At 36.9% G+C, this 26,876-nt stretch overlaps 3 protein-coding genes and 2 long non-coding RNA genes across 5 annotated transcripts in view; 2 read left to right on the top strand and 3 right to left on the bottom strand.

Moving 5' to 3' along the window:
- Nucleotides 1-5: 5 nt before the first annotated feature.
- LOC122589924 lies at nucleotides 6-4,428 on the bottom strand. Its single transcript, XM_043762259.1, has 8 exons — nucleotides 4,050-4,428; nucleotides 3,570-3,929; nucleotides 2,261-3,479; nucleotides 2,025-2,128; nucleotides 1,351-1,921; nucleotides 745-1,265; nucleotides 148-512; nucleotides 6-44 (listed from the first exon to the last, which is right to left on the bottom strand). Exons 1-8 carry the CDS (start codon nucleotides 4,426-4,428, stop codon nucleotides 6-8), a joined length of 3,558 nt encoding a protein of 1,185 aa, XP_043618194.1.
- A 2,473-nt stretch (nucleotides 4,429-6,901) lies between these two features.
- On the bottom strand, nucleotides 6,902-8,391 carry LOC122589914 (replication protein A 70 kDa DNA-binding subunit C-like). The gene is made up of 5 exons (XM_043762248.1): nucleotides 8,263-8,391; nucleotides 7,908-8,175; nucleotides 7,726-7,822; nucleotides 7,170-7,297; nucleotides 6,902-7,053 (listed from the first exon to the last, which is right to left on the bottom strand). The coding sequence occupies exons 1-5, from the start codon at nucleotides 8,389-8,391 to the stop codon at nucleotides 6,902-6,904; spliced, it is 774 nt and encodes a 257-aa protein (XP_043618183.1).
- A 1,277-nt stretch (nucleotides 8,392-9,668) lies between these two features.
- On the top strand, nucleotides 9,669-10,795 carry LOC122599409. Its single transcript, XR_006323920.1, has 3 exons — nucleotides 9,669-9,765; nucleotides 9,872-9,928; nucleotides 10,745-10,795. It is a non-coding gene; the product is annotated as an uncharacterized LOC122599409 (long non-coding RNA).
- Nucleotides 10,796-11,310: 515 nt separating this feature from the next.
- LOC122598776 lies at nucleotides 11,311-11,670 on the top strand. The gene is made up of 2 exons (XR_006323723.1): nucleotides 11,311-11,417; nucleotides 11,499-11,670. It is a non-coding gene; the product is annotated as an uncharacterized LOC122598776 (long non-coding RNA).
- A 625-nt stretch (nucleotides 11,671-12,295) lies between these two features.
- The window catches only part of LOC122586044 (hypersensitive-induced response protein 1-like), a 26,842-nt gene continuing 12,261 nt past the window's right edge, over nucleotides 12,296-26,876 (bottom strand). The window contains exons 3-5 of the mRNA XM_043758156.1: nucleotides 12,995-13,086; nucleotides 12,688-12,784; nucleotides 12,296-12,583 (exon numbers count right to left, since the gene is read on the bottom strand). Coding sequence (XP_043614091.1) covers nucleotides 12,297-12,583; nucleotides 12,688-12,784; nucleotides 12,995-13,086 — 476 coding nt within the window. The 3' untranslated portion in view covers nucleotide 12,296. The remainder of the gene's footprint in view (nucleotides 12,584-12,687; nucleotides 12,785-12,994; nucleotides 13,087-26,876) is intronic.

Genomic DNA, 26,876 nt, shown 5'->3' with positions numbered 1-26,876 from the left:
CTTAATTAAACCAGCAAGATCACTTTGGGGGTCGATTGAACATACTGAATTTTCCAATATATGTATTGGAATAATAAATCTTGAGTGTGCCGCCCTTCCCCCGTCTAGCAACAGAGATGCGATGCCACTTGATGCAACATTTAGTACGATATCACCTCTAGAACGTATAGCAGCTGTTAGTGTTTTCCAAAGGAAGGTCTTCCCAGTACCCCCATATCCATATACAAAAAAAACACCACCTTCATTCTTGTCAACTGCCTGTATAACAGTATCATAAACATGATGCTGTTCTTGGGTTAAGCTACTTAAATAAGTCGCATGCTCAGTTTGTAAAGCAACTTTATCATACATAAGTTCACTTCGTATCAATTGATTGTTCAAGCATGTTACATAATCCTCGTCAGGGCATGGCATATCCGGGAAATTTCTGAGTGTACTGCCGTTACTTTTGAGCAACCCTTCAATATCTGATAGACATAGGTTTTTCAATTCATCTTGTTGAAGAACCAAACCTATACAAAGCTTTGATGTTTGTTAAACATTCCTCAAAGAATGTGTTATATATACAACAAAGAAATATATAAACAATGAAATATAATATGTTACCGGGACAATTAAGAATGGACCGTTGCCGGTGTTGAATGTCTTCGCTTAGAAACTTCCAAGTTTTTGACCATAAGTGAACTGGAGATGTTATGGAATTAGAAAGTAATAACATGACAAAGAAATGGCGCAAAAAAGTACCCGTTGCCCAACCGCTGGCTTCTTCAATTGCTTCAACGTATTCCTTATCATCACTCAAAAGGCCCATTGTTTCACATACCTCTTTGTAGGTTTCAAACGTCTGGCCATCAAAAGTTTTTAATTCTTTCCAAAATTGTGGACCTCTGACATGATTCAACAACATCCTCAAATAGTAAACATCTCCAAGTGAGGGTGGAACATAAGAAATTCTTCCAATACTACCACCGGGATGTGTTCTTTTTTCCCATTTCCTATACTTACGAATCCAAACATAATGTCTTGGGAACTGGACATATAGCAAGGTTCTGGCAAAGGCGTCAACCTTGTTTAATTCCATCCACTGAATAAACATTGACTGTTTGACAGTCGGATTAGTGACAATATCGCATAGGTTAGCGTTCTCATCATATACAATACTCTGCTGATCTTTGTCATGAAATGGTAGTATTTCAACAGGAGGCCATCCATAGTGTATATCATAACCATAAATCCTCCAAGCCGCCTCACAAGCAGAAACATACCTGCCACAATAAGGGAGTGTTAATTTTAAAGTGTTAAAGCGATAGTTTTTTAAAATGCCAAAAACATATTTAAGGCAGATTTTACCTGCAATCGAGGTAATTTTTGACCTCATCAACTGGAGACTCTTGACAATCTTTATCTTTCTGCTGATTTGTTTGATATACGAAAGCCGTCACTCTATCAGGTCCTTTGTTTATATATTTAAATAAATACTTGATCGCACCTGACTGGTTGCAAGCTTCTACATTTATGTGACATTGGTACTTTCGAAGAAGGGAAGCATTATAAGGAACAACAAATCTATTGTCAACTGGGACACCATTTTTTTCCACTGTACGTCCTGTGTTTCGACGCCTATACACAAGATATCCATCATCATCAACAGAGGTTTCCTCTTTATATTTTTTCGGAAAATTTTTGGTGCATTTCTGTTGAACCATGCAGGGACAACTGGGGTTATCTTTACCACAAGGCCCATGAATCATAAATTGACTCACAAGTTCATACAACACAGGATCTTCTTCTTTGTCAGGAATTTCAGCACTAATTAACTGATCTACATGTGCTGCTGTTGGAAACTTGTGGTCAGGGCTCAAAAACAAACAGATATGCGCATGAGGTAGGCCACGTTTTTGAAATTCCACTGTATAAAGAACTGTTTCAAGTTGATTGCCAAATAATTAGTAAAAAACTCTGTTATTTGATGGTTAGTGTTAGAATGTATAAACGAAATGGGAAGTATAAAGAAAGAAACTGACCTGCTTGTAGAGGACCAAAAATTTGATCATTCTTGAACTCGTTTATAAGGTGATCGAGTTTCATCTTGAAAAGTCTTGTAAGAATATCAGGCCTATCCTCAGGCCTTAGATTTTTATTAAACAAACACCTATGTATCTCTGGTCAGTTGGGATTGCAAGTAATTGTTATGAAAAGATCGGGATATCCTACCGTTTTGCATATAGCCATGGCATCCAAATACTTTTGCATCATATACCTGGCTCCACCAGTGAACGATGACGGTAACAATATACGTTTACCTATTTTTGATGCATTATTGTTCCCATTAGCTACATTCTGTTGCAAATTTATGAATGTATTAGTTCTTAGTTTAGGTTGTTGTACTTTGACATAAGACAATCTATCAGCTTCCACCATGGTGTATGCATCCACCAGTAACTGGTGAAACAATTTTCTTGAATAGGTTATCAATGAAAAAGGCTTGATTCGGTCTTGTATTCTATAGCAAAAAAACTCTCTGAGTGTAAGCCTGGTTTTGAGTTTAGTACAGTCATCTGGAATCGCTCTATGTTTAATGCCAAGTCTGAAACCATCTTCAGCAAAGGGAAAAAGTAAGGGATACTGTAATGCTAGGTAGGAAGGGTGCAACTCACTAATTCGTTGGAGAAATCCAGACTTAGTTCTAACAACAATGTCCCGTTGATCAACTAATCCGTCAATATCACCAACTATTAAGGCTGCAACTTCTGACACTGTTGGCAAATTGTAAGTTCTACCGTCTTTTTCCCTGGTTGAAATGAGCTTCAGGCTTACGTCTTGTAAGTCATTTTCTTCCAAACAATCTCTGACCATACGGAAAGACTTCACAAGGGGATTGCAAGAGTCAAGCATATTCTTAAGAAGGTTTATTATGCCTGGATCAAGATCATCGCGTTTTACACCACTCCCACTATTATTTTGGATGTCCACATACAATAGTTTTGATGTTAGAAACAACTCAAATGTAATTAATAGTATATTTTGAATGTCCACTAACCTGAATGCATTTAGTCGATGTTGAACCTCATTCTCTGAATCGTGTATGTAAAGTTGTGAAAATTTGGGTTGGTCTCCGACAGCGGGCAATAAACTGCCAATTCTATGGCAATTTTGTCCCTGTAGTCTAAAGCAATATGGACCTCTACCACTTTGAACACTTTTGTCAACCTTACCACCCATAGAAGTGAAAGAGAACATCGTGTTATAAGCACGGATGTTATTCATAAAATTGGTGCTCCTGGTATGAGAACCTTTATAAAGATTCCGTAATAAAGGTGGAGGTTCTATTGCGTCGGGAAGTTGAACTTGTCCGTTCTTACAACAAAGGGAAAATGATCGCTTCTTACCATTTTGATTCCCTCTAAGGGCTTCAGCTTCCCACAACATAGCATGACAATTGGCACAAACGTGTATTTGATCGCCATGATCAATATATTCTTTCAAACATTAAAAAATAATCTGATTATTTTAATACATACAGGTATGTAAATAATTATTGTAGACAAATAATTATACAACAAAAATACCTGGAGAAATGCCTCTCATCTTTCTAACTTCTTCCATTGAAGGATCATTAAGCATCTCCAAATTGATTAGAGGTATGTCATTCGTGTTCAAATGGGTGGATTTGGGTCTAGAATTGGACTTTCTAATAGGCTTATTGCACAATGATGCAGGCATTGGACTTGGAAAGTTTTTTTCTTGAATACCAATACACACTTTTTGCTTTCCTTTTCTCAAATAATTCAGACTTTCCCTCGTATTATCAACTCCTGGTCTAGATGCATCTTTGAATTCAATTGGAGGAGTATGATGAATGCAATTTGAGAGTGTCTTATTGGATGGATCTTGCATAACATAAACATACAAGATTTCACTAAGTGCTACTAACAATAGTTTACAGTTGCACCATACATGGATTAAAATTTACCCTTAAGTACACATGACAGTGATACAAAATTAATTGTCATAATATAATTATAATAGCAAAAGTGATGGAAAATTACCATTAGAAAGTGATGAACATGGAATAGAAGATAATGGAGAAGTAAAGTCTGGAATACTTGTACTTGTACTGCGATATATTGTCGATATAGGTTGTTGAATTACTGTCGATGAAGGAGTACACAGACTCGCGGGATTGCTTTTAAAAGCAGTATATCTACTTGATAATGGTGTAAGCAGAGTTGATATTGGAGTAACTTTAATAGGGTTTATGGACGAGTTTGTAATGTTTGAAAGGGGTGATCTTGACGGGCTACTTTGACATCGTAAGTTAGTACCTGCATTAACCTTACGACATTGTAAAATAGTTCTCCTCTTCTTACGATTACATGCAGAGCTTGATGGTGATAACACACCTTCACCATCACTATGTTCTTCCATTAATTGGTGTTTTGGTATATTCATCAATTATTTATTTAAAAGTTGAAAGTTGGAGGTGTGTTAAGAAGTTAAAGGTTGGAGGTGTGTTAAAGTTTTCATATTGTGTGTGTTTCAATTAAGATGTGGGTGGTTAATTTACCTTGAATAATTTGAAATTGTATTTCAAAATTTTCATTCAAGAGAATTTTCCCTCAAATTTTAAAAAAGTGATTTTCAAGTAACTTTGAATAATTCGAAAGTGTGTTTCAAAATGTTGATTAAAGATAATTTTCCCTCACTTTTTAAAAAGGTGTGATTTCAATTTAGATGGGGTGGGTAATTTATCTTGTATTTGTCAAAAGGATTGTGGAGACTTTAAAATAGAGAAAGAAGCTATAAAAATTTGCCCTCACTACCCAAAATCTGGGTGTCATTTCAATTAAGATGGGGTGGGTAATTTATGTTGTATTTGTCAAGAGGATTGTGTACACATTAAAATACAGGGAAAAACTATAAAAAGTTGGGTGAGAAAGTGAAAATTTGCAATTAAAAAATGGAACAATTAAAAAATGGGCTGGGTAATTTATGTTGTATTTTTACATGAACACTTTTTATATTTGAATGTAACAATCAACTAAATATTCACCTCAATTTCAAAGGCAAGAGTTTAAAATGAACTAACATATTTAAATTAAAACCAAGTTGTTGCAAATCAAGAATCGATATGAATTGAAGGTGTTTGTTTAGCAAATGTAAACTTGAAGTTAAAAGTGATACTACATAATTATTGTATACTTTTTATAACTTGCAAATTGTAGTTGAGCAAGTAACAGCAGCACATTGAAGTCGAGCTGAATTGTAGATAACAAAAGATTGTTTAGATAGTAGCATTAGAAGTTGAACTTCTACATGTCCATAGCATATAGAAGGGATACTTCTAAATGAAGTTACAAAGCAGCAAAGTTAAATTCTAAATACTAATGTTGCCCAATAAAGAACTAAACAGAAACTAAGATGGTCCTTCTACATAGCAGATTCCAAAACACCATGAGATACCCAAAAGATTCAGCAAAAGATTCACCAAAAGATTCACCAAAAGAGGTAGAAGTTTGCTGCTTGTACTTGAAACTAATTTAAATTTCAACCTTCTTCTTGCTCCTTTTAGAAGTAGAGACTTGGTCGGCTACTTTTCCTTCACCAAAATGTGCCACATCCCTTTTCTCACCAGGACTTGTGGGAGACTTCTTTTCGGGGGGGAGGGGGTATCCAAAGATTCGGCGGAAGAGGACACACCATCCTTCACATACATCACAAAGACTCTGTAAGTACATCATACATAACCTTCAGAACAATACCAACCGTGGTATTCAACAGGGTAAACATGATGAAATTGTCTAAACCAAGAGTACTGTAATTAACCTTAGAAACCACTCCAACATGAGCGGAGTCAAAGACAGCTTCAGACTGCGAGCTGTCTCCATACTTAGACTGGGAGGACTCACCAAGCTTAGCACCGATAATATAACCTTCACCACGGCTTCCCTATGAAATCGTTACATGGCTAATTAGCCTTTTGCAGAAAAAATGATTCATTGTACGATAATTAAATTAACGATAAAAAGTTGTTACCTCATCATCTTCATCACTTTTTTGGAGTTCCTCAATGATTTGAGGGTCTTGAGATACTTTCGCCACGGTGTACACCAAGTAGTCGTTTTCAAAGTTGTACTTTGCAACAGAGATCTTGAAAGCATAGAGCTTATTTAGCAACACATTGAACTCATGAGGGAAAGTGTCAACCTCACCTGACTTTATTTGTCTCTCACGAATATCATTTGCAGACATACCGATGAGTTTAGCAACATCTTTGTCGAACATCACCAGAGAAGATGAACTTGTGTGGTCTTGGACTCGAAATTGAAGCTTGTACCTAAACATAATTGACAAAGTATTCTTAAGTAATGGATAGTAACCTTGTATGTAATATTTGAGTGAAGAAGATATATACTTTGGGAGAAAAGAGGTGGCAATATCATTGCAAGCAACACACCAAAGACTGTCAATTGGAGCTTCCAGAAAATGGATTGGAATTTCAGTAGTTTGCTCTAGAAATTCTTCTTTAGTCAAAACCTTCTTGCTATGTTGACGACACGCAACGTAAAACCAACCAACATCCTCTTCAATCATTCTTATTTTAGCAAGAACAACATAATTTGCTTCCTAAATGATTTTTAAGAAAGTATGAACATGTGGTCTTTTGCAATTAATAAATCAGTGTTCTATAATCACATATATAGAATAGGAGATACCTCACGGCATTCCCCAATCTCATCCACATGCTTTCTGATAGTGTCGATAACAAAGTCTTTATGTTCAGGATAAACAATCTGGGACTCTAGGATGGTTTGCGAGGCAGCACCAACACCATCTCTCAATATTAGGTTGAAACAACAAATTAATGAATAATATAAATCCATGAGGTCACTGTTAGAATTCAAAAGGTGTTTCCATACGTTTCATTTACTTCCTTCAAAAAATAAGGTATGGATAAAGTAGTGTACCCCCTTCTCAAGTCATTTGCTTCTTGGATATCTTCATTAAGAAAAAGTCTAGTTCCATACATGTCATTCTGAACAGTTAGCTCTCCTAAACACAATGACATTACACAAAATTCATTTGACTATATAGAGTGCTGGTATATGTTTTAAGGCTCTGTACCTAAGTATGCAAACTTACTGTTAAATCTCTTCAATTTAGCATACTGTTAAATCTCTTCAATTTAGCATGTTGAAGAATAGCAATAACCATCTCGGTCGACTTGTTGTTGGCAATGAATTTGTTCAATTGCTCAGCATACTTTCCCCATGGAGTACATTTGATAACATTGCCACTTCAAGCAACATGATTTAAAATGACACAGTTGACATAAGGAGTAAACATGTTATATTAGTTTTCACATTATATTATCTTCCCAATATGGTGTTCTATAATTCCCCAATAATCATTTTAATAATCTAATGTGGAGGAACCAATTTCTGTATAACCAAAATGAAGGAGTAAACATGTTATATTAGTTTTCACATTATATTATCTTCCCAATATGGTGTTCTATAATTCCCCAATAACCATTTTAATAATCTAATGTGGAGGAACCAATTTCTGTATAACCAAAATGAAGCAGTAAACATGTTATATTAGTTTTCACATTATATTATCTTCCCAATATGGTGTTCTATAATTCCCGAATAATCATTTTAATAATCTAATGTGGAGGTTTCAATTTCTGTATAACCAACATGAAGGAAAAAGGAAGCATACGTTAAGTCCTCCAACTCAAAGTTCATCCTTTTGCTTTCCTTCTCTTTGTTCTTGAAGATGTCAAGGTCACCACAAGACGCAATCCTGCCCATTACATCTACAACAATAGAACATAACCCCGATTACTAAGAAAACATATTAGTGGAAACATGTTTTTAAAAGTTTTCAGAGACATTACTAACCAATAGTAAATCTCTCGCGTGCCCTGTTGTCAATGATTTGATCAAAAGGAACAAAATCAAAGCCATAGGGATGCCCTTGGAAGGAAGTTACAGTTTGAATAGAGGAACACTTGAATAAGTTTATCTTGTGATTGAGAGGAAGCACACGATACTTATCTCGCTGCTCAGCCACACCGAACCTCCTTATAACAATGGTGGAGTCCTCTTTAAGATATTGGCCAAAATCTCCCAAAAGAAGGTTCTTACATTGTGCTTGTATTTTGTTTCCCTGAAACAATAAACCATTTCTTAAACGGGAAATCAAAACAGGTTAGATACATCTTATAAACTAATAAATGAAAACCATATTCATTACCCTCTCATCGAGAAGCACCATGTCGACCTTGAAGGTTTGTTCCCACTTACGTATGATCCGGGCCTTCATGTTCCAGAAGTCGCTAGCCACACTAAGATCTTCCACAAAACTGAAATTATCATTTGCCATGATTAGAGAGAAAATTATTAATAGTAAACTTAGATAAGAAAGAGAAGATGTGTAGAGAAACTTGTTGCTAATGACCCGATTTATAGGGTGTTTGATTATCTTGTTTTTCAAGATTTGGGTTGGGAAGATGCAAAATCTGGGTTTCTTGTTTGACTTCATGATTTGATAGAGCATCTTTTGAACATAAGTACAATTTAAGGATAGAATTAAGAAAAAATTTAAGGAAATGTCGCAATTTGAATTCTTGATAAGAGTTATTGAGTGGAAGGTTTCTTTTGTGCATGGGAAACATGTTACAAACAAAGTAGTCAAAGCAAAAGAAGCAGAGAAAGTATGATTTGATAGAGCATCTTTTGAACATAAGTACAATTTAAGGATAGAATTAAGAAAAAGTTTAAGGAAATGTGGCAATTTGAAATCTTGATAAGAGTTATTGAGTGGAAGACATCTTTTGTGCCTGGAAAATATGTTACCAAGAAAGTATAGTCAAAGCAAAAGAAGCAGAGAAAGTAGTCAAACCAAAAGAAACCACATGCTAAAAACATAGTTACAAAGACACTAAAGGCCTAACCAAGTCTCTAACTAAAAATCTTATGTCATTAAAATGCACTTTTCACTAATGTGGTTAGTCTAGTTAAGTGACACCTCACTTTTATGAGGTCATGGGCTAATCTCCTTTAGTAGTATTAGAAGATGTTTGAGTGAATTTATTAGGTGTATATAATAGGTTTACTACTGTGTGTTGTATAAATATTGTCATGTAGTTTTTAGTTTTTAATTGAACATGGATGTAGAAGTTGTTTCATTTTGTGTAACTTCTTTTTATTATATATTTAAAAACCGTCATGTACGTGTCCTCCATATCGCATGCTGCTTTTTTTTTTTTTTTTTTTTCATTTCCTATTATGTCCTTAAAATTCTTGGTAAAAAGACATGTTTACCATTAATTTTATTTAATATTTTAAAAATACCCTGATTTATCTTGGCCCTTCAATTTTTTCATCCAATGATTATAAATTGTTCTCACTATTCTTATTTTTAAGCTGTTCTCACCGGAAAGTCACCTATATATATATATATATATATACACTAACTGTAAAATAATACAGTAAATAATTCATTCATTCATTCTCACCCCACCTCCAGCCGCCCAAATTCACTACCATCCCAACGGTCGACGACATATTATCATTCATTCATTCATTCAATTTATTTTTTTACAATATTATTTCAAGATTAGGGCTTTTTTTACAAACCGATTAATAACTTTTTCTTTTTTAATGTTCGATGATCAGTTTCGACTCGCCAATTAGGGTTCCAAGGAAGGATAACCTTGGATGTATAATACAAACACTTCTTCCGCCAATATTAAAGGTTCTTTTTTCTTCTTTCTTTTTTAACATTATATTAACTTCTTTTCTTTTCTTTTTTTTTTTTGTAATACTTCGATTTTGTGAATATATTTCTGTTATTACGGCAGGTTTAGGGCTCAATGCAAGAAATTAGGGAATTTGTCAACATACATAGCATTCTTTGGGTATACTCTGTTATTCTTTCATTCTTTATTTGTGATTTTTTTTTAAATATTTATTTATCGCTTTTAGTTTTGGTGTTTATCTCAATTTTATTTTTTTGTTAAAGAGTTTGTCGGGTTAAAGGTAAATTTTATGATCAAAACCACATAACGAGCATTAGTACTATTATGTAAATTTTCATAAATTTTTTTGTTAAAGGTAAATATCATGATAAAAAAAATGTCTATTTTTTTTAAGTCTAGTTAGGAAATGTCTGCAAGTAGTTTTTGATAACAAATTGATGGTAAATTAAATTCTTTCAAACTTGGGTCTAGATCATTAAGTCGTAAGTTGTTGCCGTTGATTTATGGTTTTGTAAATTCTTCGTTAGGGTACCTAGTCCCATGGTAAATATATATAATACATTTTTTCTTTCCCAATAAAAGATATAAAGCTTTTACTTGATCTTTGCTGATTAGAACATGTTTCTTTCCCAATATGTATAATACATTGCTGGTTTAAGAAGAAGTCTGTTTTGTACAATTTGTTAATCTCTAGATTGCATGATTAGAACATGTTTCATGGCTAGCAAAACTCATTGGTTCTTTACAAGTTCACTATAATTGCTTGCTTGTCATCTTTTATGTTTCATAATTAGAACATGTTTCATTACTAGTAGTTAATTTTCTAGGCTATGGAGTATTTGTGTTAGCAGATAGTGTCATTTTGGAACTCTTTGTATGTTTCTACATCTTCTTTCTCGTGACGCTTCTAACTTCTACTTTCTTCGTTCATGTAATGCTATCATCTAGTTAATTGTGTTATCATTGTTGGTACAGAATTGGCAAAATTATAGTTTGTAGTTTTGATAATTCAGCTTTGTTTGCTTGAAACGAGGTACATGTGCTTCTTTTTCCTAGAGCCTTGATTTTGTAGCCTGGGCATTGGTCATTATTATAATGATTGTAACTTCTTTGGGTATATAATGATTGGGTTTCTGTTGGAACCACGTTAGTGTGACCGTCACTGATCATCTATCATTCCTGATATGATAATTGACGATAACTGAAAATCCATATGTCTAGTAAATATATAATGGGCATATTTACTCTTAGAGACGTAGTATAGGGTTTCCCATTAGGTGATTGTAACTAAGAGGACTAATGATGCACACATTAAACACCAAAGGGGTCTAAAGTGTAAATACTCTCCTTATATATAGAGAGTCATTAACCCTAAATTAAGGTTAATACACACACACCTTATACCCTAATTTTCGTGTGCCTCCTCTCTCTAAATTCGTTCATCATGTTCTGGACGAATTTCCCATCCCATTATTACTCAATCACCTTGTTATGGGAACCCGAAATCAATAGCAATTATGTTTTATGCTTTTACAGGTTCCACAGGACGATTGGGGATGTTTTATCACTCGAATCGAATCATGTTTATTCCAACAGTTTCTCCGTTTCTAGTATCTTTTTGAGAGGCAACAGCCATATCTAGTCCCTGGTAAGGTGGTTGACTCGAGGTATGACGATGTTAATAGAAGTTTCTAGCTTTAATTATACCTGATTATAGTCTTCATTTTAGATTTTCCTAGCAGGACATACAAGGATTGACCTTTTCACAAGACTTGATTGAGACCATTGCTCTGTTTGAATTTCAATGCATATCACCTTCAATACCATATACGGTAGTTAGTATCTTCTGTCACCACTTTTTATCGATCTATAAACAGGATTATCATAAGTTTAGAGTAAAATTACACGAACGGTACATGAAGTATTACCCTTTTGGTACAATCTTTTGAATCTCTACTAAGACCATACTTAAAATTGAGTAGGATTTAAAAACTTTAGGTATGGTCCTGGTAAATATTCAAAAGATGTACCAAAAGAGTAATATGGGATATGCTTTAGGTATAATCCGTGTAATTTGGGCCTAAAGGGCTAATATTTTGGTTATGGTAATTTTTTCCAGCCTTTGTTCACCTTTGTTTTAAGGACCTTCTTAATTATGTTTGTTGTTTGGTTAAAATTTAATAGTCCGAAAAACAGGATAAGTTGTTCAATTTTACTATCAACATGTGTCCACTTGAAAATATTTAACTGAATAATATTCAAAAGATTGATTAGTTAATAAATCAAAAAAATTACAGAGAGATTACCCGTTCACCAAACGAGATTAAAACAGTTACGTTAATAGTTACAGTGGTCTTCCATACTTTCTTTTTGCTGGAATCCATCGTGGTCCAGCTTATTCGGGCTGTAACTAACCTTTTTGGGTTGACCCAAGGCTCCATTGGCCCAAATCTTTTTAAAACGTTGAATCGCCGTTTCTAAACCCCAAGCCAAGACCCAATGCATGCAATATTTTTGACAGCCCTAGCTAGCTCCATAACTCAGAAGTTGATTTTGTTAATGCACCAATCTCTTTAATGGTATCAAAGTAACGAGTTACCAGGATCATGTCCATCACATCTTTAGCCGAAGTTCCAGGGACGTTAGAGGTGAACTCCGCTACGCTTTTCTTTAGCCCATTAAGGATTGCTTGATGTTGCAATGCTGTCCCCATTCCGGAATAGTATTTGAAATCTGTTTCTATTTGTGCTTGTTTTTCTCGCTCAACTTTCTCTGTTTCAACTTGTTCATTCTCAGCCGCCCTCAGTATTAAAGCTGTTTTCAAGTTGATATTAACAAATCTAAATCGCACTAACTTGCTCCAAATAAACTTAATTGAAAGAATAAAAATGCATGTTTGATATGGTAAAAATGTCTACCCTCAACGATCTCCTTTATGGACGTCTTTACGGATTCATCAAACTCAAAATTGTCTACAACCACTCGTACTATCTTGTACCCATACATAGACATGACCTAGGTAGCCAATAGAATTAAGAAAACACAATAAGAACAACTCGGATAGTTAGATCACTTCTTAGAATCAATTGATTCTTGATTATAACAGACAATATAATCAAATTATATATGTTTCTCCTATATATATAGGGACTGATTATTATAAAACAAGCGATAAAAGTAAAACAAATATATTATGACAGACAATATATAATATATAAACTTTACCTTATCAAGTTGGTCCTTCACACTTTTTTCGATATAATTTGACTCCGCAGGCAGTGGCGCTAAATTTATCGTTGGGACAATAGCCTTAATGACTAGATAATCATATCCATCAGAAATAAAATCATATGATGAATACATACAGATATATAGTCTAGATACTAGATTTTAGACCCGTGTCCAGCACTGCATACGGGGTTTACGATATTATCAATATTAGATATTCATATATTCAATTCATAAAAGCTTATAATTTTGAAGATATATAGTTCTAAGTGTTATACTTTGCAAGTTGTGGTACATTAATTACAGGTTCGTCACTGTCATTAGCCGAGACATATTGATGAAATTGTTTTGTCGTAGTCAATCTACAAGGCACATGCTACAATAATTTCTTTATTATAGAATTTTTTTGAAACATATTATTAATTTATTATGAAAAATAATTAAGAATTAAAATATAAACATAAATTTGATCATATACTTTCAAGTATATGTATTGATCATGATATGGACCCATAACACGAATAAGTTTATTTTCAATCACCTAACTGTAAGTCCCAACTATTACTAGATGGGTGCTGAAGACACCTCTATGTCGATGGTGAGTGAACTTTGCAACACGATCAATTAATCTGGATGTGACCAGTTTAGATTGATCGTGTACCAGGTTAACTGGAATTAAGTATTAAGGTGACAGAATATTAATACATGCAATAATATAAATGACGAGTATATAAACTGGTGAGACAATATGTAATTTTCAAGTGTATTTTATTTATTACTTGTTTAAATAAAATACAAGGTTGTTGCGGAACCAAGATAATACAAGAATGTAAATATCCTAACAACCCATGAATTACAATTGATCTAAACTTGGAAATTCTCCTAAACAATCGAAACACTTAGAGTTGTGAAATGTTTCTTTTTGCGATTGAGAGAATATTGCACAAGTTCACCAATATTGCAGAATATATGTATTTGCAAAAGTTGTTGAAAATGCTTGTGCAAGGACCTCTATTTATAGTCGAAGATTGAGCATGGGGATCTCAACTTCGACGTACAAATATGGTTGACAGCACACAAAAGTATTGTTTAAATAATCCTTTGTGTGTGTTAAATAAAGTAAGACAAAAGGTTACTTTATTCAACCACTCTACATCTTTGTATCTTTATCCAAAGACAATATCATTGTCCGGTTAAAAGGATGTAGAGTAAAAAGGTCCTCCTCGTAATCAGTGTAAAGCTTTGTAAGAGCATTTACACTGGAGGATTCTCCAGTTGATTGATCTGGTAGATTGTCAACTGGGCTTCGCTGCCATTGCCAATCTCTATCTTCCATTTGTTGTCTTTGACTTCAACCGGAAGGTCTTCAGATTCTAGTCTTCTGATCTCAACTGGAGGAAGTCATCAGTTGCTAAACCTGTACAATGCAACTGGACTTCTAATATTTCGGACAATTCCTCATGCTCTCCAGATGTCACTGGAGAGCTCCAGTTTAGCTTAAACTGGACCTAACAAATTCCCCCTAATTGTCCTGAAATATTGTCAAGTGATTTCAAACTTGTTTCTATACAAGTTTAAGTCTGAAATACTTGAGTTTGATAAAACCTATTGAGTTTCCAAGACATTTTTATAGATCATCAAATGTCTTGGATTTTGTTTTAAAAGCTTGTAGATCCTATCAGATATCTTACTTGTGAGTTACAATCTGGCAACTTGTATATACACACAATTTACAAATAAGTTACAAGAAAGTATACAAAATTACAAGCAGATAGTTAGAAGGAAAACTTAAACAGATGGCCCTTCGCCAGTTTTCCTTCTTTTTGAGACTGATGAAATTGGCTGAGTATCCTCAGGATCAAGGCCTAATCTTTCTTCAATGTTTTCCTTGAACTTGATAAGATTTTGCAATACGTACTCCCAGCCTCTTTCAACTTTATTCTTCCTCTGTCTCCCCTCCAGCAACCTCAACATTTCAACATGTTCGGAATGACCATACTGATGGACATCCGGGTTCTCAGTTGTCCTTTTAGGCCCACCAAAGTATTGTACCTCAACAACAAAATGCTTGGCACCAGGCTTGATTGAAACCTTAACATCAGTAATCCTGCCTCTATTGTGCCTTCGACGCTGTACATCTGACAAGTATGTGCGAGCTTCAGATTCATTTGTCAGTTTGATTTTGCTCGTGCTCAGCTTTTGTGTAGCAGCTCGAATATCATCAGTTGTGGGTTCAGATGGTTCTACCCAAGTCCTCAGATTTGCATCTCTTGGCAAGGCTTTTTGTTTTCTCCCTTTGGACTTGGGTGGATTCAATACTTTGGTGACCGCCTTCTTTACCTGCTCAGTCCTCTTGAGAATCCCTTCAGACCTAATCTCTCTGGCCTTTTCCACCGACACATTCAAACACTTAGCATCCAGTTCAGCCTCATCATCCTGGTAGTGTTTGTCCAGTTCAACTTCAAGCATCTCCTTCAGTGCATTGACTATTCTTGGATCTTCTTTGATCTTCTTGTATTCAACAAGTGTCAAGCCAAGGAGTTGAGCATCAGTGATATCAACAAGAGGGGTTGGAAGATTTCTTCTTGATTCGAATTGGTTCACCTTCATTTGTTTCTTCCTTTCCTTGACCAGGTATCCCACTCTTGCTAACTTCTGACTCTCGCTTTCAGTAACTGGAGGCAACAAATCGACATTGCCAGTTTCCAACATTGGTGCATCGGTGGCCGGTTCCATAGATTCATCAGCAATGGCCTTTCCCTTATCAACACTCCCTACCACCACATCATCAAACACCTCAAACCCTTGCTCACCAGCCTCAGTACTGGTAGCCACAACAATCTCCTTCCCTTTACTTGAAGTCTTCACAAGAGTGTGAGGGGCATGTACCGACCTTTCCCCCTTGGCAGCATCTAGTCCCTGCCTGATGGCTTCAAAATCGGCATGACTAGAGGGCAGGCGATCTAGAGGCTGCCATGATTGCATTGTCTTGCACTCCTTGAAGACTCCACAAAGCATGCGAACTGTCCTCCAAAGATGATTGATCTCTTGAGACTGAGTCATTACATTTCCACTTGTCTGCTCTTGACTCTTTAAGATCTGTTTGAGTATTGAGAGATCATCTGAAGAGAGCCCAGTTGCAGGGACTTCCTTAACACTTTCAGTCACACCCTCCCTTCCTTTGCCAACTTCAGTGGTCAGATCTGATATGGCAGTTGAGTGTTCAGAGACCTTGCTGGCCAGTGTATCCAGACTGCACCTCAACCGATCAATCTCAGATGTAATAGGAGTGAGATCGACCTGGGGCGCTGCAATCTTGGTGATCTCAGACATCACCTTTTCAATCAAATTGTTTTCACTGGCAGCCAAGGTTTCTTCAATCTTGAGACCCACTGAAGAGGCCAACTGGTGCCCAAGCGCAGTCACATCTAGGCCAGGTTTGTTACATAAATCTTGCACCTGCCTTTCAAGATTCTTAATATCAACCTCTGAAGATCTGACAGTACTGTTCAGCAGGTTGGATATTGAAGAGGTGACTCCAGATTGAGTCAGTGCGAACGCCTCCCTTAAAGATGTTGCCAGTTGATTGGAGGATTCCACTAACTCGTTCAGCTTGCCAAACACCAAGTCCTCATTGGCAGAGAACTTGTTGATCCCCAGGTCAACCACTTTAATATTTTGCAAGTGATCCTTGTGGTACCTGGAGAGGGACTTGGTGTTCCTATCAAGTGTCTTTTGAATCTCTTCCACCCTCGCGAGAAGGTTCGAGAGATCGGCTTGGAAAGACACGAATTGGCTGTCCAATGACGGAGGAGAAGGTGTCACTGGACCATCCGAAAAAGCTACAGGTGCAACTGGACGAGGTATGACAATATTTGGTTCTCCAGTTGCAGTAGCATCAGTTGATAGAAGAGGAGGGGTTGTAGAAATGAAGGGAAGAGATTCAATGTGTCGTTCATGCTGAGAATGCTCAGGTGTGAACGACGGCGACGGTGGGGTTAGGATGTGTCTATTTCTAGGCACACCCATAGAAGAAAGTGGTTGGCGAGAGGTGAAAATTGGAGGTATTTCTAAGCTTTGTACAATAGTTGGGGAAACTGAAACATGTGGTTCTTGGGGTTGACCAAGGAGAGAAGGGAGCTGATCAAGTACAGTTGCATCAGCCATCTCCTGGTCAGATTCCGTCTCAGATGAGTCCGAAGACTCAAGCTGAAACACACCCTCATTTATGCCAAGATCCATAAATGTTGGGGGTGGCTGAACAAGTTGTTCAGACTCCTGATGACCAGTTTGAGTTGCCTCAATGGTATCATCAGTTTGAGGATCCGTTGCCGAAGCATCTTCTCCCTGGACAGAGGTGACTGGTGCCTCAACACAACTGCTCTATCCTCAGTTGCAATATCATCGGCAGCGGCTTCAGAGACCACTATCACAGATTGTGACTGGTCAGGTGCAGCAAGTCCAGATCTTGATCTCCTGCTTTTAGAGGATCTTCTTGCTTTAGGAACTGCCTGGACTCCTGCTTCTGCCACAGTTACTACTTCAGTAGACGAACCGGTGGGTCCCTCATTATTTTGAGGCCCGCCCAGTTGCCTTTCTGATTCACCAGATTGTGGTGCATCAGTTTTAGAGAATGCAAAAATCATTCTCGGGGACATCTGGACTTCATCAGAAGTGGACACCAGGTTGTCCAGATTCCTCAACAGTTCTGGCACAGAGAACAAGGATTGCGTGTTGTTGTACTCTTCCTGCCCAGAATCTGAATGAAACAAAGGGACAGGAATCTTGAAAAGGGAACACAAGGACCCCTGTTGCCCTTCAACTTGAACACCAGGCTTCTGAACAAAATACCTGCAAAGTCCACCCTCAGTCCATTCCAAAGGCAGTAAGCCATCTCTGCCTGAAAGGAGTTTATCTGGTCCAATCCACCAGAACTCCCTCCCAAACTCTCCACCAAGTGAACCATAAAGAACTTCCAGGATGGTGAAAGCCCTTTCATTGTAATAGACCCCTTGGTCTTCAACACATCCCCCTCCACCATCTCCTTATTTCCCATATCAAGGAAGACCTGGCGGAAATTAATATTGGAGGAAATCACCACTGGATTTCATTTTGTCTCCAGTAATTGAGGTTAAGGGCTTCCCTCAATGTTTCAGTGGTGATGGTACACGGGACTGACCCATCCTTTAGAGAAAAGGAGATGGATGAGCAGTCCTCAGAAAGAGAGGCAGTGTACCAGAATTCACACAAGTAGTCATGAAATAGCTTGTGTGGATTCAAAGAGAAGGCATCGCTGAGGGGAGAAATCCGAAGAAAGGATTGGATTCTCCCTATAAGAGAGTCAGCGGCCTGGAGCCCTTGAAGAGATGCCATTGGATTATTTGGATTTAATTTAATAAGTTTAGAACTTATGGGAGCACCAGTGGCACGAATAACATTTTGTGATGGAATGTACTCAGCAGTGAGTAGATTCACATCACGAGAACGAGATGAAGAAGAAGAAGATTTAGGAGCCATTTGTGAATTTAGATTTAGGGTTTTGGACTTAAAGAAGAAAGAGAGAAAAGGATCTCGAATTGTGAATGATTGAAAGAGTAAATGAAAGAATTTTGAGAGAAGTAAATGAGACGGATATATTGGTGGGGGTATATATAGGCAGTAAAATATTGCCAAAATATATACGAAAAGATATTTTTAGTCTCCAAAAATTTGAAATAATTTGTAAAAAGTTATTTTCCAAAATTTTGAGAATTCAAAAATATTTAATACTTCCCATCAAGCATTTAATGCTACGACGGCTGGTATTCCCACTCACCCACTAACTTCACCAATACCCATAAAAAGTGCAGTACATTTCAGCAAAAGTCTTGACACGTAAGACATGTCAGGTGACGTTCGTGAGTGCGAGGTTAGCACTCGAGTAACATCACGTGTCACAAGTATCCACCAAGTAAAACACAACGTTATGAAATCTGGCTGACCACCATTTTGAGACAAGACCAAACTAGCAACCAAAAGAAAATTTAGATGCCAGTTTCAACTGATGACCTTCAGTTGCATTTTTCAATAATTTATTTGAAAAATATTTTGAGTCTTTTTCCCCCTAAAAATGTGATCCATTTGATCAGTGACTAGTCTTTGAGTACATCAAGGCGTTCAATCTCCAACCAATCAAGGATCACCTGGACCATCCTCAACTGAAGGGCCTCTTCAGTTTAATGAGGATTTAACATACCCAGTTCACTGATGAGATGTTTAAAAGTCTTTTCATCAAGAGGTTTTGTAAAAACATCAGCTAACTGTTTATCAGTGGGGATGAAATGTATTTCAATATCTCCTTTCATAACATGATCACGAATGAAGTGATACCTGATATCAATATGCTTTGTCTTTGAGTGCATCACTGGGTTGTGAGATATAGCAATAGCACTGGTGTTGTCACAAAAGATTGGGGTTCTTGTGAATTTCATGCCATAATCAAGTAACTGGTTTTTGATCCAGAGAATCTGGGCACAGCAACTGGCCGCAGAAATGTATTCTGCCTCAGCAGTAGACATTGAGACTGAAGTCTGCTTCTTACTGGTCCAACTCACCAGTTTTCCCCTAGGAAATGACATCCACCAGTTGTGGATTTTCTATCAATCTTACAACCTGCATGATCTGAATCTGAATAACCCATTAGATCTAACCCTGAGCCTTTGGGATACCAAAGACCAAGGCTAGGGCACCCTTTCAGGTACCTGAAAATGCGTTTAACAGCATGCAAGTGTGATTCTTTGGATTTGCCTAAAATCTGGCACATAAACATGTTGCAAACATTATATCTGGTCGACTGGCAGTTAGATACATCAGTGAACCAACCATTCCACGATATTCTTTTTGGTCCACTGGTTTGCCATTTGGGTCAGAGTCCAAATTTAATGGAGCTGAAATAGGTGTGGTTTTTGATGGGATTGAATCAAATTTGTATTTTCTCAACAAATCTCTGACATATTTTTCTTGGTTAATAAAAATACCATCCATGGTTTGTTTAATTTGTAAACCTAAGAAAAATGTTAATTCACCCATTAAACTCATCTCATATTCTTGAGACATAATTTTTGAAAACCTTTTACACATTCCATCATCAGTTGACCCAAATATAATATCATCAACATAAATTTGTACCAGCAAGATATCACCTTTTTCTTTCAAGATGAACAAGGTATTATCTATTGCACCTCTTTGAAAACCATTTTTGAGAAGATGTTTAGTTAGAGTATCATACCAGGCTCTTGGGGCTTGTCGAAGACCATATAAAGCTTTGTTCAGTCTATATACCCAATGTGGATGCTTTTCATTTATGAAGCCTGGAGTCTGCGTAACATACACTTCTTCTTCCAATGTGCCATTCAGAAACGCACTTTTTACATCCATCTGGAAAACCTTGAATTGCAAGTGAGCAGCATAAGCCAGAAAATATCTGATGGCTTCAAGTCTTGCAACTGGAGCAAAAGTTTCATCGAAATCAACACCTTCTGCTTGACAATAACCCTTGGCAACTAATCTAGCTTTGTTCCTGATAACGTTGCCATCTTCATCCATCTTGTTCCGGTAGACCCACCTCGTTCCAATGGGTTCTCTCTTTAACCCTGGAGGACAAGGAACAAGCTCCCAAACGTTGTTCCTTTCGAACTGGTTGAGTTCTTCTTGCATAGCTTCAACCCAGCTTGGATCTGCCATAGCCTCGTCAATCTTCTTCGGTTCAATCAGTGATAAGAAGGTGACGTTCAAGCATTGATCACTTGTGGCTCTTCTAGTCTGAACCCCACTATCTGGATTGCCAATAATCTGCTCAATGGGATGAGCAGCAGTCCATTTAGTGTATTGACTAGGTTGGTATAATACAACATCAGTGCAAGACACCTGATGATCTCCAACAGATGCAGCAACTGGAGGAGGATCAGTCCAAACTACTTCAACTTCATCATCAGTGTCAACTGAAGAGTTGACATGATTATCTTCAAACAAAGGTATATCTTGAAGAACTGGAGAAGCTTGAACTGGTTCTGATGTTGTTGTGGCACGCACATCAGATCCAATTACCAGTTTTTCAGGTAGGTTAAAACTGATAGAAGGATAAAATGAGGTGTCACACAAGTTCTTCTTTTCCATTACTGGTTCCAAGACTTGATGTCTGGAAACATTTTCTGGTGTACTAACTGATTGATGAACCTGATCAGATACACCAAAATCAACTGGGACAACTGAAGATAAATCAAGGGTTGGTCTTTTGTTGATTGCTTCATTTGATTCATCGAACGTGACATGAATTGTCTCATGTACCTTTTGGAGTCTATAATTATAAACTCTATAGGCTTTTCTAATATTTGAATACCCCACAAAGACACCTTCGTCAGCTTTTGCATCAAATTTTCCCAACTGACTGGAATCGTTTAAAATGTAAACTGGACAACCAAATACATGGAAATATCCAATATTTGGTTTACGATTCCTGAGGACTTCATAGGCAGTCTTCCTGTGTCTCTTGACATAAACTGACCGGTTTGGGTGTGACATGCAGTTGCCACAGCTTCAGCCCAAAACAGGTGGGAAGACCAGATTCAGATAACATACTTCTGGCAGCTTCAATCAATGTGCGATTCTTCCTTTCAACCACACCATTTTGTTCTGGAGAACGAGCTGACGAAAGTTTTGAGAAATGCCAGTGTCAGTGCAAAATGTCTCCAATTCTTTATTCATGAATTCTGTACCGTTATCACTTCGCAACTGACACACTTTCTTGGTATACTTGAGCTCAATTCGCTTGATGAGAGAGATAATTTCACCAGATGCATCACTCTTTGATCTGATAAATATCACCCAACAAAATCTGGTGTATTCATCGACCACAACTAAGTGTATCTCTTACCAGCTTTAGTTTGAACATTCACTGGACCAAAAAGATCCATATGAAGCATGTGAAGAGGTTCAGTGATGCTGAAATTCTGCCTGGTCTTAAACTGGCTCTTTTCTTTTTGCCCATTTCACACCCTGGACATGGCTTCTCCTTTTTAAAGGAAAACAAGGGTATCCCATCAACTAGTTGCTTTCTTGACAACTTGTTAATATTTTTGAAGTTAAGATGGGATAATCGTTTATGCCACAGCCAGTTGGTGTCCTCATCAGCCTTGACATAGAAACAATGCTCTTTTGGAGCAGGCTCCATGTTCATCATGTACACATTCCCTTTTCTTGGTGCAATCATGACTACCTTCCAATCCTTGTTAAAAACAGTGCCTTGAGCAATATCGAACAGTACCCTATATCCATCATCACAAAGTTGACTGACACTTATCAGGTTATATTTCAAACCATTGACAAATGCAACCTTAGTGAACTGAATCTGCCCATTGTCAACAACACCATATCCCTCAGTTTTCCCACTTCCATCATTACCAAATGTCACCGCTGGTCCATCGCAGACAGTGAATTCTTCCAGCAGGGGCTTACATCCGGTCATAGTCCGGCCAGCTGCGCTGTCCAGATACCAAATATTCTTCTTACGATCGCCCTGCACACCCAAGTAATTGATTAGTTATTTTTGTGAACCCATCTTTTCTGATGGGTCCACTGGACTTCTTCTGAGAAGTCCCAGGCTTGACTGGGTGTTGAACTGGATGAGGAAACTGGAGGGTTCTCTCCAGTTTCCGGAGTGAAGACAATTGGTTTTAGTGGAACATTGACCTCCTTTTTCTTTTCAAAGTTTGCTCCTTTTGAGCAGATTGTTTCATCTTTTGTTTTTGGAAGGAGTTTTGACATTTTGTTTTCAACTGAAGAGGATGCACCTCCTTCCAAATTCTTAATTCTGGCAGTACAACTTTGTACCTGCCTTGACAAATTTTGGATTTGATTTTCCATTTTTACCAAAATGTTTTTTTCTTCAGGCTGCTGGCCTTGGACTTTGGCTCAGCGGGGGTTTTAGTCTTTAGAGTTGAGGACTCACTTGACTTATGAGGTAAAGGATTGTCACCATATTCCTTTTTAACTGGAGCTTTAGCCTTCTTGGCTCCAGTTTTGACCTCAACAGGGTTGGTCTTAGTGGATTCAGATTTGATTGTGCCAGAGGAATCATAAGGTGTTTCAACTTTAACAGATTCTGGCAATTGGTGAATTGTGGGTAAAACAGCTGCCATCTGAAGATCACCAGATTTCCAGGCAGTTTTTGAGCATCAATGGTTTTAGAAAAAGCGTCATAATTTTTACCAGATGCTTGAACCCAAGAATTAATAACCATATGTTCTTTTTCAAGATCAAATTTCAGTTTTTGGTTATCTCTTACCAATGCCTCGTTTTTCAAATCTGACTCTTTAAGAGCCAACTGGACACTTTGCAAATCATTACTTGACTTTTCATGTTGTTTAATTCAACCAAAACTGTTTCTAAATATCTTTCACAGTCAGTTCTCATGGTTTCAACAAATAACAAGTCATCATTCAATGATTCAGCAATATCCAGTTTCAGTTCTGAATCAATTTCGATATCATAATCCCTTACCTTCTTTAAATGATATCAACCCATCTTCCAGATACAACATCATCCTTCACCACTGGTTGTTGACTCTCCAATGCCATGAAACACATATCTCTAATCTCTTCTTCATCATCAGATGAATCATCAGAGAGTTCCCATTTCCCTTCAGTTTGAGCCATCATGCACTTGTTCTTTTCTTCTCATTATTTGTTCAAGAGACATGAGAGCAATCTGGGCCTTAAGTTTCTTGTATTTGGCCTTATAATCATCAGTTTAACAAAGTTTGGGACAAAGGACCAGTTTGGTTGTTCATCTGACTAGATCTGCATTCCTTCATGAAATGGCCTTTCTTACCACATTTATAGCAGGTAAGATTAGCCTTATCCATTGAGATTGAATTGGAAGCATTATTGGACCCATTAAATCGATTAGATTTATGCTTAAACCTATTAAAGGTTTTAGCAATCATGGCAACCAGATCATCATCGTCAGTTTCCTCACAACCATCACTGAGATTAGTGGTTAGGCCAGAGTTCAAAAAGTTGTTAACATTTCCTTCATAGAATGTGACTGGACATTCTCAGTAGACATTAAAGCAGCACAAGGTTGCCCAGAAAAGTTGGCAGCCTTGGAACTCTGAGCATGGTTTAAAGCATCTTGCTCAGCCAGTAATCTTGCAGCATCATTATCTTCAGTGAATCTGAAGGCTCCATAAAGAGAGGCAAGAGTGTGGCTATGCAAGGTCTTTCCTTGTCTTAAGACAAGAACATGTGTGCCCATTTGGATGGCAAAACATCACAGAATTTTTCAAGAAGAATATCCTTATCCTTCTCCACTCCCAAGCCTCTAAGTTGATTAATTAGGCCAGTAAATCTGGTATAAGTACCAGTCAAACTTTCATTGGGAAGAGCAAAGAAGGATTCATACTTCTTGTTGAGAGCAACCTTTCTAGTGACAATTGTGTCATTTCCTCCTTCAAACTGGAGAACTAATTCATCCCACATAGATTTTGCACTAGAAAATAGCACAAGGGTAGGAATTAGTTCCTCAGGTATAGCAGAAAGAATCATGTTTTTCAATTTGGTATCAAGATCAACCAATCTGCGATCCTCATCTGACCAATGTTCTTCAGATTTCTCCCTGGTGCCTCTTCTCCCAGTGGGATCGAGAAGAGGGCTAACACCACTGGACATGGGTATATATGGTCCATCCTTAAGGATTTTTAACATATACCTCTCTATCCCACCAAAATGCAAGAGCATTCTAGCTTCCATGTACCAAATGTCTCACCATTCCCATCGAATTTGGGAACAGGAGAGTTGGAGTAATGTACATGAACGTGGTTAGCTCCAGGAGTTGGAGGAGGAGGAGGAGGGTTAGTATTTAAAGGAGTAGTAATATTAGGATTAGATTCATTAGGACCAGAACCATTCTCACCTTCAGCAGCCATCGAAGCAGACCTAGGTTATAGAATTGAAACAATTCAACCTGCCTGCTCTGATACCACTTGTAAGTCCCAACTATTACTAGATGGGTGCTGAAGACACCTCTATGTCGATGGTGAGTGAACTTTGCAACACGATCAATTAATCTGGATGTGACCAGTTTAGATTGATCGTGTACCAGGTTAACTGGAATTAAGTATTAAGGTGACAGAATATTAATACATGCAATAATATAAATGACGAGTATATAAACTGGTGAGACAATATGTAATTTCAAGTGTATTTTATTTATTACTTGTTTAAATAAATACAAGGTTGTTGCGGAACCAAGATAATACAAGAATGTAAATATCCTAACAACCCATGAATTACAATTGATCTAAACTTGGAAATTCTCCTAAACAATCGAAACACTTAGAGTTGTGAAATGTTTCTTTTTGCGATTGAGAGAATATTGCACAAGTTCACCAATATTGCAGAATATATGTATTTGCAAAGTTGTTGAAAATGCTTGTGCAAGGACCTCTATTATAGTCGAAGATTGAGCATGGGGATCTCAACTTCGACGTACAAATATGGTTGACAGCACACAAAAGTATTGTTTAAATAATCCTTTGTGTGTGTTAAATAAAGTAAGACAAAAGGTTACTTTATTCAACCACTCTACATCTTTGTATCTTTATCCAAAGACAATATCATTGTCCGGTTAAAAGGATGTAGAGTAAAAAGGTCCTCCTCGTAATCAGTGTAAAGCTTTGTAAGAGCATTTACACTGGAGGATTCTCCAGTTGATTGATCTGGTAGATTGTCAACTGGGCTTCGCTGCCATTGCCAATCTCTATCTTCCATTTGTTGTCTTTGACTTCAAACGGAAGGTCTTCAGATTCTAGTCTTCTGATCTCAACTGGAGGAAGTCATCAGTTGCTAAACCTGTACAATGCAACTGGACTTCTAATATTTCGGACAATTCCTCATGCTCTCCAGATGTCACTGGAGAGCTCCAGTTTAGCTTAAACTGGACCTAACACTAACCTATGATCATTTAGATAACAATTAGGAGTTTTAATGTCTTTGATAACCATTAGGTCTCTTGATTTGAGTGACAATGTAACTTAAAAAATTAAATATAAAATACATTTGTAACTTTTTAAAAAAATTTAAAATCTCCTCGAGTAATAGCTAAAAATAAATATAAAATAATTATTTAGGACTAAAAAGTGTAAATTGTTGATTGAAAACAAAAAAAATGTAAAGTAATGAGGACTTTTTCTATAAATTAGTATAAATATTAATATAATAATATATGTGGATAATGATTATTAGGATTTTTTAATCTATAGTTAATCTAAATGATGACATTAGCGAGAATTAATTGAAAATGAGCGATTTAATTGGTTAATAGGGTTTAGTCACTGTCTTATAAACTGTCTTATAATATATACAAAGAAGATACGGCTAGAGTTGAGTTGTGGGATTTAGTTAGTGAAAGAAGAAACTAATTACACCCATCAAACACATAGGTTGATATGTTCCTTCGGGTTGCTAAGTTTATAGTAAGCATCAATTGCCTTATCTGCCAATGCTCTATATTGAACTGACGCAACAACTGTCACAAATAATTATCCTAAATACACAACAAAAGTTAAGTACATTGATCAAAAGCTTTTTTCGAAAAGTAATGATCAAAAGCTAGAAATCCGAATATTGACCTTAAGTAAAATTAAAGATGTATGTATGTAGTATGTATGTATGTATGTACCTATACCTTGTCTTGTTTCACAACGAACATCAAGATGTTGCACGCTAAAGAAACATAACCTGCAACTCGCTCCTATGCACCAAGGCATCAAATGACAACAAGGAGTTAGGACGTTTTCGAATTCCCCAATGTTTCTTTTATTCCTAAGGTTGATTCCTCCACT

Source organism: Erigeron canadensis, chromosome 1 (assembly GCF_010389155.1).
Source record: "Erigeron canadensis isolate Cc75 chromosome 1, C_canadensis_v1, whole genome shotgun sequence".
Classification (NCBI taxonomy): domain Eukaryota; kingdom Viridiplantae; phylum Streptophyta; class Magnoliopsida; order Asterales; family Asteraceae; genus Erigeron; species Erigeron canadensis.
This window is presented reverse-complemented; position numbering and strand designations above follow the sequence as displayed.